We start from the raw sequence: 12,866 nt of genomic DNA, 5'->3' as shown, positions 1-12,866 counted from the left end.
GGGAATATTATTACAAGGAAATGGTCCTCGTTCTGACACATGTTACAACAGGGATGGACCTTGAAGATCTTACCCTAAATGAAATAAGCCAGTCACAAACGGACAAATACTCTATGATTCCACATATGTCAAGAGTCAAGTTCATAGAGACAGAAAGTGGAATGGTGTTGACAGAAGCTAGGAAGACTGGGGGACGGAGAGTATGGTTTAATGAGTGTAGAGTTGCACTCTCACCCAATGAAAAGAGCTCTGGGGATGGATGGTGGGGATGGTAGCGTCACAGTGCGAAGGTGAACGTACTTACTGCCACTGGACCATCCACTTAAAAATGGTTATGATGGTAAATTCGATATTGTGTGAGTTTTACCACGATTAGAAACAAACCCCAAGACCTCCCACATCAGTGTCACCAGCAGAGGGTCCTGAGGCCCTAAGGATGGTGAAGCCACAAGAGAAAAGGAGCCTGGGGCCAAGCCACCAGAAAACGCCTGTATTGAAGTTTGCATGAGCAAGAAATAAACGTAAGTCATTGAAGGGGCTGGTTATTGCCAACTGGCTTTACTTAAATCCAGTGACCCTGTCCCCTGGCCAGAGTTGATGGATCCGGGGGTAGACAGTTGACCCAAGCTCAAACAGACTGTCTAGAAAATAAAAAAGAGAATCCCAGAGACTGAAAGTCACAAGGACTGAGCTGTGTGAATGGTCTGCCCTCGCAAAGAGCCCCAAACTACTAGCTACCCAGCCCTGCCTGCTCAGCTCTCCCCTTCCACGTTAGAGACCCCAGCGCGGTTCCAACACATTCTGTTTTTACTTATCGGCAGAGTCGCTGGCAGGACAATAATTTGATATGTTAGCCTGCGTGCTTTTCATTTTCATAATTTCCTACCATCCCCTGCTACCATATCTCATTCAGGCAGTATCCAGGGAACAAAACAGTCAGATTCTTGGCTTTTGAGCTTCAAATCTAAAAAGAAAGAGACTTACAAGGATAGGTGCAAAACTGGGCTGCCCTGCCCCCAAATAAACAAGCAAACGACAAATCCCCAGCCAGGGAGGGCAGGGGATGTGAGGCGGGGACAGCAGGGTGCTGACACTGGAGGGTGCTCACAGGTCTGGGTCCCCCGGCTGGGATGGTGGCGCTGGAGGATGACAGGAACCCCTAGCTGGGTTTGGGCATCTGAAAGCACAGGGGACTTCTGCCATCCTCCTTATTAGGCAGAACTAAGGGAAGGGCTCGAAGCTTTGCAGAAATGGCTGCCTGGCGTCTTGTCAAGTAAACCTGTGAGAGCCTGAGGCTCTGTGGTCCCTCCACGCCCAGAGGGGAGCATATGTTCCTGCCGCACGCCAGAGAAGGCCAAGCCCAAACAGAGGCAGAGCAGTATTTGAATCCAAGTAGTCGCGTTTCCGAATCTATTATCTCCACAATTATGCAACAGTGTCATAGAGAAATGACGGAAAAAATAACTTAACTATCTGGGGATAGAAATGTGTACCTGTCATTCTTACAAACCCAAAGACCCTGAATTAATAATAGCACCACAGCTAGGAACTAGGCTGTCTCACAAAGGCCAGTGACATGGCCTTTCTTTCATACCCAGTCTCTTTTTCACCCCATCCATCCTCCTGGCCATCTGGGCAGGGGTGGGGGGTGGGGGGACGGTCCAGGCTCCTATTTGTGAGGAGGGTCTGTCTGGTCTCCAGAAGCCCGAGAAACAGCGTTGCCTCTTGGATTCCAAGCCCCTGGCAGAGCTGGGCTTCTACAGCCTGAAATTGAAAGTTTCCTCCAACACCATCATCGTCTGCTCCTCGGTTCCTGGTGGGATTGTGAGCAGACAATGGGGAACTGGCAGGCCTGGTAATTAGCAGTAATTGTTTATAATATTTGGGCGGCTGCCTGATTTCCCATCCCAGGGTGCCTCGCCGGCTGCCAAGGAACCAGGCAGATGCCCCAGAAACCCTGAACGGGTTATCACATCCTCCATGGAGGAAGGAAGAATACAGTGATGGCAGGTCCCTGCCAGCCAGAGGACCAACTGCATCGGGGACCCCACTCCACCTTGGGGTCTTGCCAGGAGTAGCACGCAAGGCAGAGGATACAAAGTCAGAGCTGCTTCTACCCCTCGCTAGACACCTGCCTGCTGTGTGACCTCTGGCAAGATGCTGGTGTCTCTGCACTTGAATCTTCTTATCTGCAAACAAGACCACACCCTCCCTAATGAACAGTGTGCAGCCATTGCACTGGTGGGACGCCTGTGCATTACCCGTTTTAAAGGTATCGAAAATCTCTGCTCATTGGATCCATTTGCAAAGGGGTAGGAAAGAGCTTGCTGAGTTATTAAGTACCTATGCATGCTACCATGTACACCATGCCTCGCATGCAGTAGGAACTCAATAAATGTTGACTGCCGAACCCTTCAGCTGGTCCTAAACTGGGAAAATACAGTGGTTAAGACTGGATTGTATTCTAGTGCTGGGCAACCTGGGGTAGGTTTTGTAACCTCTCTGAGGTGCTGTCTCCTCATGTATAAAACGGGAATACATTGTAATCGCCTTGCTGGGTTGTTGGGGAGAATCCATGAGATAGACAGGCAAGGCGCTTAGCAGAGGGCCTGGCACAGTGTTTGCTGGATGAATAAAGGCTTGCAATACCATGGCTGCTGGTCCCCGCTGCCCAGCCAGCGGGAGCCTTTTCATGGCATTTCTGGGGCCAAACTTGTTAGAAGGTGCAGCATCTGGATGCCTGAGACCAAGCTCAGGCCATCTGGGGGTACGGGGGGGCGGGGGGGACGGAGGGTTGAAGCAGCTGGTTCCTCCCAGGGGCACACGCCATGCAGAGGCTTGAAACAGGACTACAACCTATGTTGCACGGGCCTTTTATTTTTGTGTTAATGGTGAAATGAGATTACCTGCATTTCAAATCTTGTTAGTTTTTTCTGAGGAGCTGAAACCCATTTGTCTTTTATTATTAATCTTCGAGCTCAGTTCAGCCCTGGATTTTCTGTGCTCTCGATGGTTACAGGAGTAACTGGGTTATTGGGGGTTTGACTCTAGTCCCTTTTCCAGGCCTGTCTCAATTGCATCGGGAATTAAAAGGCTGCACTGCCCTCGTGGTGTTTATGGGTTACATGGTTCTGAAAGGTTTTAGTGTTTTACGGGCTCTCTGTCCATCCATTCACAACCACCTGTCCCACACGTCCACCCGTCCATCCACCATCCCTCAGACTGGCTGAGCCTACCATACGGTCAGTTCAAGCCAGGACCATAGTAAAAATGGGAGCATAGTCTTACATTAAGTGGTTAAGAAATGAGTAAATACCATAAACATGGGGCTTCACCTTGTTTGAAGATGACCTGAAGTTTGCTTGTGGAAATGAGTGTCAGAAGGATTGCAGCCTAAGAATTACTGCGAAGAGGGGAAGGAGGGCTGTTGAAATGGACGGAAAGTTGTAACACCAGGTGTGGATGGGATAACACACACAGGTGAGGCAGCAGGGAGATGTTCGAGGTGTGTTTTGTATATTCCTACAAGGGTGCAATTTTCTGCGTTCACCTAGTGTTTCTCGTGGATGAACTCGCACCTGAGTGAAGGGAAAATGTGTGTCGTGCTCACATTACACCCTAATACTTCAATCGTGTTGGAACAAATTCATGTTTTCAAAACAAGCGTTGGAGCAGAACCGACTGAGTGCCAGGACACACAGCATCGCACAATCCTGACTCTGGCTTCTTCAGTATTCAAGACATTTCCAAACCTACCCCTCCCGCTGCCCCTTGCTCCAAGAGTGTGGTTCGTGGGTGTGAAGCCAGGGATTGGATTTAGTTTTTATTTTATTTATTAAAAACTAGGTCATGAGCCAAGCACTCTAGTACTAAGTTATCAATATTAACTCACTTATTCCTCATTTAACAACTCCATGAAAGTTAGGTATCCATTATCAATACCCATTTTACAGAAGGGGAAAACAAGGCACAGAAATGTTAAGTAAGCTAACCAAGATCACTCTGCTAGTAAGTGGCAGACCTGGGTAACCACTCTGCTCCACTGTCTCCAGGTGCCCCGAGGGACAAAGCACAGGGAATTGCAGTCCACGCTTTGGGGTCAGGCAGGCCTGGATTTGAATCCTGACTCCCCCAGTCACTAGCTGTGGTGACACATTCTTCACTTCTCAGAGCCTGGGTTTCCTTTTCGGTGAAATAGGAATACACAGTGATAGGACATCTCCTCGGTGCTGTTTAAGCATTAAATGAGATAAACGTCCCAGAACAGAATCTGGCACAGTCAGATGCTCATAACCGCCCATCTCCTAGCACACGGCCACATCCAGTCTTGGTTTGTCCTTCAGGCATACGACTGCTAACAGCAGAGGTGGGGAAGGGAAAGGGTGTTCTGGCCTCCTGGACCTTTGGTGATTAGGAAAAAGCCTTGGCAGGAATGCGTCCTTGAGCCCAGGTGAGGTGGCCCTGCCATCCGCTCACATTCTGCTTTCTAGGGCTGTGGGCAGAGTGACCCAGACACCCAGGGAACTGGATGCTGATGACCCAGACACCTCAGGACAATAAGATGCAGAGGGAAGGGATGGAGGGGCACTGGCAGCCAGCTCTGAGAGCTTTGGGTCCTGATTCTATGATGAAGAAGACTTGGAGCGTGTGTGTGTGTGTGTGTGTGTGTGTGTGTGTGTGTAACGTGTGTGCGCATCTCTTCATAGTTCCTACCCCTTATCAAAATTTACAGAGCATCACTTGTGGCCAGGCCCCGTGCTGGGCAGGCACTGAACTCAGTGTCTGGACAGACACACATGGGACAATTTCAACAGAGTAGAGAGTGTTATGGAGGGGAGTGGGCAGAAGGGGCTGTGGCAGCTACTGACACACCCAGAGGAATCGTGGGTCCTGCGGTTCCACATCCCCTGCCCATGCCCAGGGCAGACATTGCTAATCAACCTCGACACTCCTGCCAAGCCTGGACTGGGCTCCAGAATCCTTCTCAACACAGCACTCAGGGGGCCACTATTAGTTAACTGGAGTTGGCACATGAGATGAAGCTTATGTGCCGGTTCTAAGCTGAGATCTGGAGGAGGAATGAGTCAGAGGGTGGAGAGGGAAGAGGGATAGGGAACAGGGTGCCAGGTAGAGGGAGCAACGTATGAAAAACCTGAAGGTGAAACAGAGGGGAGCATAAGAGGTTCAGGGTGCTGGAGCGGAGCGGGGTGCTGGGGCCTCGGAGAGGCGGGCAGAGGTCAGAGAGAATGAGTGCCAAGTGACTACAGAGTTTGGGCCAAAAAGGAGACTTGCAGGTATCCGGGCAAGAGTGATGAGTGGCCTCACCAAGGGGATGGGGATGGGGAGAAATGGATGAAGTCAAGAGATAATTAGGAGTGAATGGCAGAGCCTGATTACAGATTGGATTTGGAGTGTGACAGAGGGGGATGCATCTGGGAGAACCCCAGGATTCTGGTTGGGCGGCTGGGAGATGGTGGCACTATGCACTCAGGCAGGGTAGCAGGCTCTGCTGGTCCCCCTGACCCCCATATTCCCTGGCCCTCACCACGTCACCCCGACTTCTAACTGCCAGCACTTGCGATCCCCTGGCCCCCGAGGAACCCCTCTGGCTTCCAAAGCCCACTGTGCCGCAGGAAGGGCAGGGGCGTCCACCGGTAACTGACGAGCGTTGGAGTATAAATACTTCAGCTCCGGGGGGATGATGCTCAGGTGCATGTCTCACACTGGCTCCCGTCAGGACTAAGCTCCAGCTGCCCACAGTGGCAGCTGGCTTCTCAACGCACACACGACTGGACGAGGCCCTGCCCCATCTCTCTCACGTGTTCCTCTGTCATGGTTTTCTGGACTAACCAGCATGCGAATCCATGTCTCAGGTTGGGTTCTGAGGAACCCAAACGAAAGCAGACAGCCCAGGGAGTACCTCAGGATTCAGGGGGGCCCAGGGAGGTACTGCTCTCATGGCCCTTTCTCGGGGGCCTTGAACCCCTGGCCCTTTGTCTGGAGGAGACGGGACTGCTGGTGGAGGGAAGTTTGGCTGGCTGCCAAACCCACAGCTGTTCCCTTCCAACCTTGACTTACAGAACCTCCATTGTCAATCAGGCAGAAAGGGGCTCAGAGAAAGAAAGCCCTTCCCCAGCTTCAGGAGATAAACCAGAATCAATCCAACAGGCTGAGGTCTGCGGAGGGAAAAGATGGAGCGACTCGGGGCCCTTCCAGAAATCTTGATACTAGATGCAGCCATTACATGAGGGAAAGAGTCCAATGTCATGGTTAAGGGCAGACGCCAAACGTCTGAACTGGAATCCCAGCATTTGGAGCCACTTACTAGCTGTGGTGTGACCTTGGGCAAGCTAATTAACGTCTCTTGGCTTTTTCTTGTCTGTATAACGGGGATATGAACAGTCCCCGCGCCTTCAGGCTGTTGTGAGAATTGAAGGAGTCCACAGCTGTACAGGCACTGAGCACACAGCCCGTGCTCTAAGTGTTACTCTGCGACATTATTACTGTAAGCCAGGGCTGACCAGCCTCAAGGTGCTCGCAAAGCCCCTGGAGACCTCGTGAGCATGCAGGTTCTGGAGCGGGACAGCAACGGCAGCAGGCGACGGGTCCAAGAGAGATGTGAAGTTGCTGACTCGGAAGACAGAGAAAGAGGGCCACGCATAAACCCAGGAATGTGGGCAGCTGGAAGCTGGAAAAGGCAAGGAAACAGATTCTCCCCTAGAGGGTCCGCAAAAGAATGCAGCCCTGTGGATATCTGGATTTTAGCCAGTGAGACTCATGTTAGACTTTGGCAGACCTGTAAAACCATTTGCATTGTTTTAAGCCACTCAAGTTGTGGTTGCTTGTTAGAGGAGCAATATAAGTGAATATAGGCCTCAGAGTCTCCTTCAACAGCAAAACAGGACCTGCCTGGAGCTATGCCGCCTCCCAGAGACTTTGCTCTGAGAGGGGCCATGTTTTTTCGGATTTTGCTTCAGGACCTAGGGGGAAGGCGTCATTTCTGTTCATCTATTTTATTACTTAGAAACCAAAGGTCTACTCTGTCCCACCTAGTGGGCCTCCAATAAATTGCTTCAGACTCTTCAAAGAGTTCTGAATTAGGGGGCTAAAAAAAAAAAGAAAAAGAAAAAGCAGATTCTGAGTCAGTGGGTCTGCATTTCTCCCGAGCTCCCAGAGGGGGCCGCTGCCGCTGCTGCTGGCCTGGGGACCACACCACAGAGAGGGAGGGCTACAGCCACCGTTAGCTGGAGCTGTGGAACCTGGAGCCCAAGGGCCTTCACTGAGAGGATGGCCTGACCCACAGGCACCAAGACCTGGGGGGGGGGACACAGCCTTTGCAAAGTTCTCTTCGGGACTTTGCACCTCTCATCACACGGCTATGATAGTTACTTGGTCAGAAGGCAGGGTCCCGGAGGTGCCCAGCCCAATTGTCTGACACACTGTAGGTGCTCGAGGCCATCTGCTGAAATGAAGAGCCACCTGGGAGCAGCCCTGTGCCCACTTGCAGGAATACACATGCCTGGTGATCCAGTGCCCGGGGCAGACAGACCCGGAAGTGCCCAGGGCCACAGGCTCGGGGGCCTGCTCAGGCGCTGGCTTCCTATAAGCCTCAGCTGGGCTGGCAGGAGCCCAGGAGGAGGACGGCCACACCCCCTCCTGTTTCAGAGCTTGGCATCTGGATCCTGCCAATGCCCAAAATACCTCCGGAACAAGGAGGAGGCCGACCACAGCTCAAGGTCCCCACCTGTCCCTTCACCTTCCCTTTCTTAGCCAGATGTTGGGCAAGGTGGCAGCATGTGTCTGGACTCAGGTCCTCTCAGGAGGGCAAGACTCTGCCTTCTGCTAGACCACACACCCTCCAACCCACCCAATCCTCCCTCAGTCAGACTCAAGACACGCACCCAAAACCTTTTAATAATCATGACCATCGCAGCCAATCTGTATCCCGTTTACTCTGTGCTAAGCCCTTTACAGACACGATTGGATTTAGAGGGGCTCACTGTTATCTGTTAGGATGCCATTTGCCTCAAGGAGCAAAATACCCAACCAGCAGTGGCTGTGTCAATGACAGACAGCAACCACCACAGGGAACAATAAACAGTGCTTGCTGTGTGCCAGTCACTGTTCTAAGTGCTTTCACATATGAGCACATTAACTCATTCAACCCGCAGAACTTATTAGTGGTCTGTACTATTGTCCTTTCTGTAGACGAAGAAATTGGGCTCAGAAAGGAGACGTACCTTCCGCAAAGGTCACGCAGCTACTAAGAAGCAGAAATTACGTACAAACCAAGGTTGTCTGACTCAAGTCCTGGCTTTGAACTTCTCTGTCATGTATGTCGTCTCTCTGGTTCCTTAAAACGCATGCTAACAAGTGACAACAAGAGCCACCTCCCAAGCACCATCATCTCATTCCTTCTTCACAAAACCCTCCTATGCTGCTCTCCTTGGAGGAAGTTGTGTGGCATCTCTGAGCCTTTACCTGCTGGTCTATAAAATGGGGATGTGGATCTGACTTCCTGTGGCTGCTCACTGCACCACACTGCCCGTGACCTGGTCCTCCGACCTGCTTGGAAGTCAACAGATGAGATGTCTGCTGGCCTCCCGAAGCTTCTGCAGGCCGAGGAACACGCCCTAGGCCAGCGGGGTCAGTGGCAGAGCCAGGACTGGGACTCAAACCTCCCGACCCCCTAAATCTCAGCGAGGACCCACTGCTCTCCAGATGCACACATTATCTTCCTCCAAGTGTGCTGCCTTGCCAAGTTTCTCAGGTTAAAGAAAACATTTGTTCCCTTCCCTCTCCTCCTCTCCCTTCCGCCTAGCCTCCTCCTCTTCTCGCCCTCTGGAAAGTCTCCCTAAGAGGTGGGCGGGACCGCGGCATCTGCCAAGGCAAGGCCATTCACAGAGGCCAGAGATGCCCAGTTTAGGAGGGGTTGGGGGGTGGGACGGTGTTCAGGCGGCAGAAGCCCCCAGCTGCGAGGCAGGGCCTAAAATGGGAGGGAGCAGAAGGTGGAGGCAGAGTACTCTCCGACACTCTTTATAAGCATTAACCCATTTAATCCTCATAGCACCCCCATGAGGTTAGTATCATCCTCATTTTACAGATGAGGAAACTGAGGCACAGAGAAGTGACTTGGCTAAGGTCACATAGCTGACGAGCAGTGGAGCAGTCGGTCACCAAAGTGGCTGTCTCACTCTCCCTCGGAGGTTCCTGGCTTCATCACCTCCCTTCTGAAGACGGGATGGCCCAGGAGCCCTGCCCAGCGCCCCTCCCAGCCCGAGGCCCTCCCACCCCACCCCAGAGAAGACTGAGGGCCAGGATGGCCAGCAGGAGCCGGCGGGCCCCACACTCACTTGCCCTCTGAGCCGTAGCTGTTCATGCTGTCCTCGATGGACTCGTGGCTGGCCTGGCGCAGTGTCCGGCTGGGCATCTCCACCGCCAGGCCCGTCTCTGTGCTCCTCTGGATGGCCCCCTTCAGCCTCCGGCTGTCCCCTTCTGGGCAGAGAGGCCAAGAGAGGTGGGGAGGCAGACATGGGGTGGGAGGGGACAGAGAGGCGAGACATCTGGTTAGTATTTCCGGGGGAGGTGGCTGACCAGCTTTGGCCCCCACCCCAGTCCATCAAGCTCCTCCCACCACAGGTCTCCCCAGCACCCACCCCCCTCCAGACAGCCTGTCCTTCTCACCCCCCCCACAAACAGCGTCACATGTGTTCTTTTAACTGACGGGTTCATTTACATGTACCGTTTCTCCCCCCTTAAATTCACGTCTCCCCTGCAACCTCCTCCAAATCACTTCTCCTCCTCCTCGTCGGCTACTATTTATTGAGCACCTACTATGTGTCATATATTCTCTTCAAGTGCTTTGCATGGATTTGGACCTGGGTTCCTCAACCCCAGCACAACAGGCCGTTTGGGTGTGCTATTGCTTTGTTGGCAGGGGCGTCCTGTGCATTGTAGAAGGTCTGACGGTATCCTGGCCTCTACCCAGTAAATGCTAATAGCACCTTCCTGTCCAGCTATGGCAATCAAAAACATCTCCAGACATTGCCAAACATCCCCTGGGGGCAAAGTCATTCCTGATTTGAGGACTGCCGATTTAGGCCATTGGCTATGAATCCAGACGGTCTAGGTTAAAATCCTGAATCCCTTTCTCACTGGCTGTGAGACTTTGGGCAAATTACTCAGTCTCTCTGTGCCTCAGTTTCCCCAACTGTAAAATGGGAGAACAACAAGGTTTTTATGAGGACAATGGCTCTCTGCCCTTGCTATTCCCTCCCCTTGAACAACCCTGCCCCCACAGCAGCTCACTCCTTCGCTTCTACTCTGTGATCACGTCATCCTATCCAAGACCTTCCTGGACCTAGGGGAAAGAACCACCCAAATCCCTTCATCTTTCTTGGTAAGACACAGGAGAGCTGGATCTGCATGCCACATGTCAGGGAACAGAGCGAGGCCAGGACACCTCCCGCTGGCCTCCCAACTCTAGGATGATGTCCTCTTCCTCCTGACTTTAAGACACACACACACACACACACACACAGATGCTGTGTGTGTTTCTCAGAGTGTGTGCCCACATGTGTGTCTCCCACGTGTCTGTATTATTCAGACACAGGCGCCCGCATACTCGAAAAAACACACAGTAACGTACGCACACATACAGGGGAATACACGTGCAAAGACACAGAGTGTGTGTCTGTAGATCTGAGCGTCCGTATGTGTGTGTTTCCACGGGTCTCCACAGACCTATCAAGCTGTGTTTCTGAGGCCAGTCACACGCAGAGATGCGTATCTATAGACAAAGGATACGCCAACCCACTCAAGAAAGCACAGGGAGACACGGACACTGCACTTCTGGGGATGTGGCACCCTGAGTGTTTCTGAATGTGTGGGGGAACACATGTGTCCCTATGGCTGTGTTCCCTTCACTCTACCGTTTGTTCTTTCCTTATTTCTATCTGCAGTCTCTGTTTCCTTGTGTATAGCAGGTACAGAGGCACAGAGAAACATTCTGAAACACACACATGCTCACTCAGAAACAGACTCACGGACACAGAGACATCCGTCTACTCACCCATACACACAAGCACAGTCCTATGTCAGGGAACACACAAGCCCTCCTCACTGGGCTACACACCCGTGACCAGCACCCTGCAGGCGGCTGCAGACATGACCTGGGACGATGACCTCCCCACCGAGCCTGGTTCTGGAGCCCAGCACCAGCTCGTCCCCATGCACCAGGATCTGACTTATTTCTCCAGGAAGAGAGAGAACCAAAACATGACAACTCAGTCGCCGCTGAGACTAACGAGGCCTGGAGAGGTGGGCTTCACATCTGTGTGGCATCCTACAGCCCCACAGCGTTCCCCATCCAGTCCCTATTTGGACCCCAGAACAGGTGTGGATCACACAGGTGAGCCTGGCTGTGCAATCAGACAGCCCAGGCAGAGTCCTGGGCAAGCTGACCTTGAGCAAGTCGGGTAGCAGCTGTGGAGAGGGGTAAATGGCAGCACACTGACCACAGTACCTGGCATACAGTAGGTGCCAAACAAGAGTAGCCACAGCCACTGCGGAGAAAGGCCTCCCAGGACCTCCCAAATGTGCCCATGCCAACTGTCTTTCATCTTCCCTCGGACCTAACACCTTTCCCACCTCAGGAGTCCCCAGTCTGGGAACTCAGGTTGTACCCAACCACACCAACAAGCTCCCCATCTAACCTCAGCCCTTGAACCTTCCCGTTGGCCATCTCCCGCTCATGTAGTCACAGTCCCCAAAGTGACTTTCCCAACGCTTTCCCACTCCCCGCCCCACATCCCATCCACCCCAACAGATGACCTTGCTCCTATTTGACTGAGAAGATGTGTCTGTCTTGTTCTTTCTCACTTCCCAGTTTCACCATCCTCAGACCTTCCAACCTGCCCCTCAACCCTCCCGTCCCCTCCTCTCTGAGAGGAAGGGGTGACCCTTCTCCTTGCCGAAGCTCATCTGCCATCTGTTCTCCCCATCCCACCTCCTCCCATCCTCACTTGGAATGCCTCCCACCACTGGTCCTCTCTGGACCTTGAATCTGCCACCTCTGCGTCTTCTGGCTCTTTCCATTCCTCCCGCAAGCTTGCTCAAGGCTTCACTTCTTCCACCACCCCCTTCAACCAGCGCACTTCGGAGAACAGCCTCTCCCACCATGTCACCAACCATGCACGCTCATCTCGGTGTGGCTTGCCCTCTACCACTCCGTCCACATGCTTTCTAAACCCGTCTCCCAGGACAGCTCACGACCACACACAAGGGCCTGGCTCAGTCCCCAACCCCTGAAGGGTGGTCCCTTCTTCATTCACTTAAGAAACATCTACTGAGTGCCCTCCTGTTCAGTGGGGTGCCCTCATGAAGATGCTAAACCCACTTCTAAATCTGGTCTCCACTGCTAAGAGGTTTCACCACCCATGGTTATCATAACGCTCCACCGGAGAGGCCGGGAGTTGAAGTCCTGTCAACTTTGGGGACCCACTGTGGCTGGCCACTGTGATATACGACCAAATGGAGTTTGAATGACCGATTTGGGGGCTACCCAGGCACACTTGCTGCACCCCAGACTCAAACTGTGCAGCTTGAATTTTCTCCCACAGGGTCCTAAGTCCTTCTTCTGACAACTCATGCAGAGAACTTTGTGTGTGGTTGGGGGAGAGGGCGGGCATGAGGATGGCTGGAGTCCTGCAGGAGGCAGCAATACTTGGGGTACCAACACCACAAACACCACGCCTGATGCTGGGATATAAGAGAGAGCGAGAGTGGGTGGCCCCTGCCTCCATGCAGCTCACAGTTCACAAGGGGAAGCAGACCTCAAACTAGATCACATGGATTAATGCCAACTG

The 12,866-nt window shown here is 52.6% G+C and overlaps 1 protein-coding gene across 2 annotated transcripts in view; it reads right to left on the bottom strand.

The window, feature by feature from the left end:
• RIMS4 (regulating synaptic membrane exocytosis 4) overlaps positions 1 to 12,866 on the bottom strand; it is a 56,532-nt gene that overhangs the window by 10,084 nt on the left and 33,582 nt on the right. Inside the window, exon 2 of one of the 2 annotated variants that reach the window (XM_019748537.3) lies at positions 9,354 to 9,492. In XM_019748537.3, coding sequence (XP_019604096.1) covers positions 9,354 to 9,492 — 139 coding nt within the window. Of the gene's footprint in view, positions 1 to 9,353; positions 9,496 to 12,866 lie in introns of both variants that reach the window. The other variant, XM_019748531.3, reaches the window with a different exon arrangement.

The sequence above is a fragment of the Rhinolophus sinicus genome, chromosome 13, assembly GCF_057876585.1.
Source record: "Rhinolophus sinicus isolate RSI-liver-muscle chromosome 13, RSI-T2T, whole genome shotgun sequence".
NCBI lineage: Eukaryota > Metazoa > Chordata > Mammalia > Chiroptera > Rhinolophidae > Rhinolophus > Rhinolophus sinicus.
The sequence above is the reverse complement of the archived record's forward strand: the minus strand, read 5'-3'. Positions and strand labels throughout refer to the sequence as shown.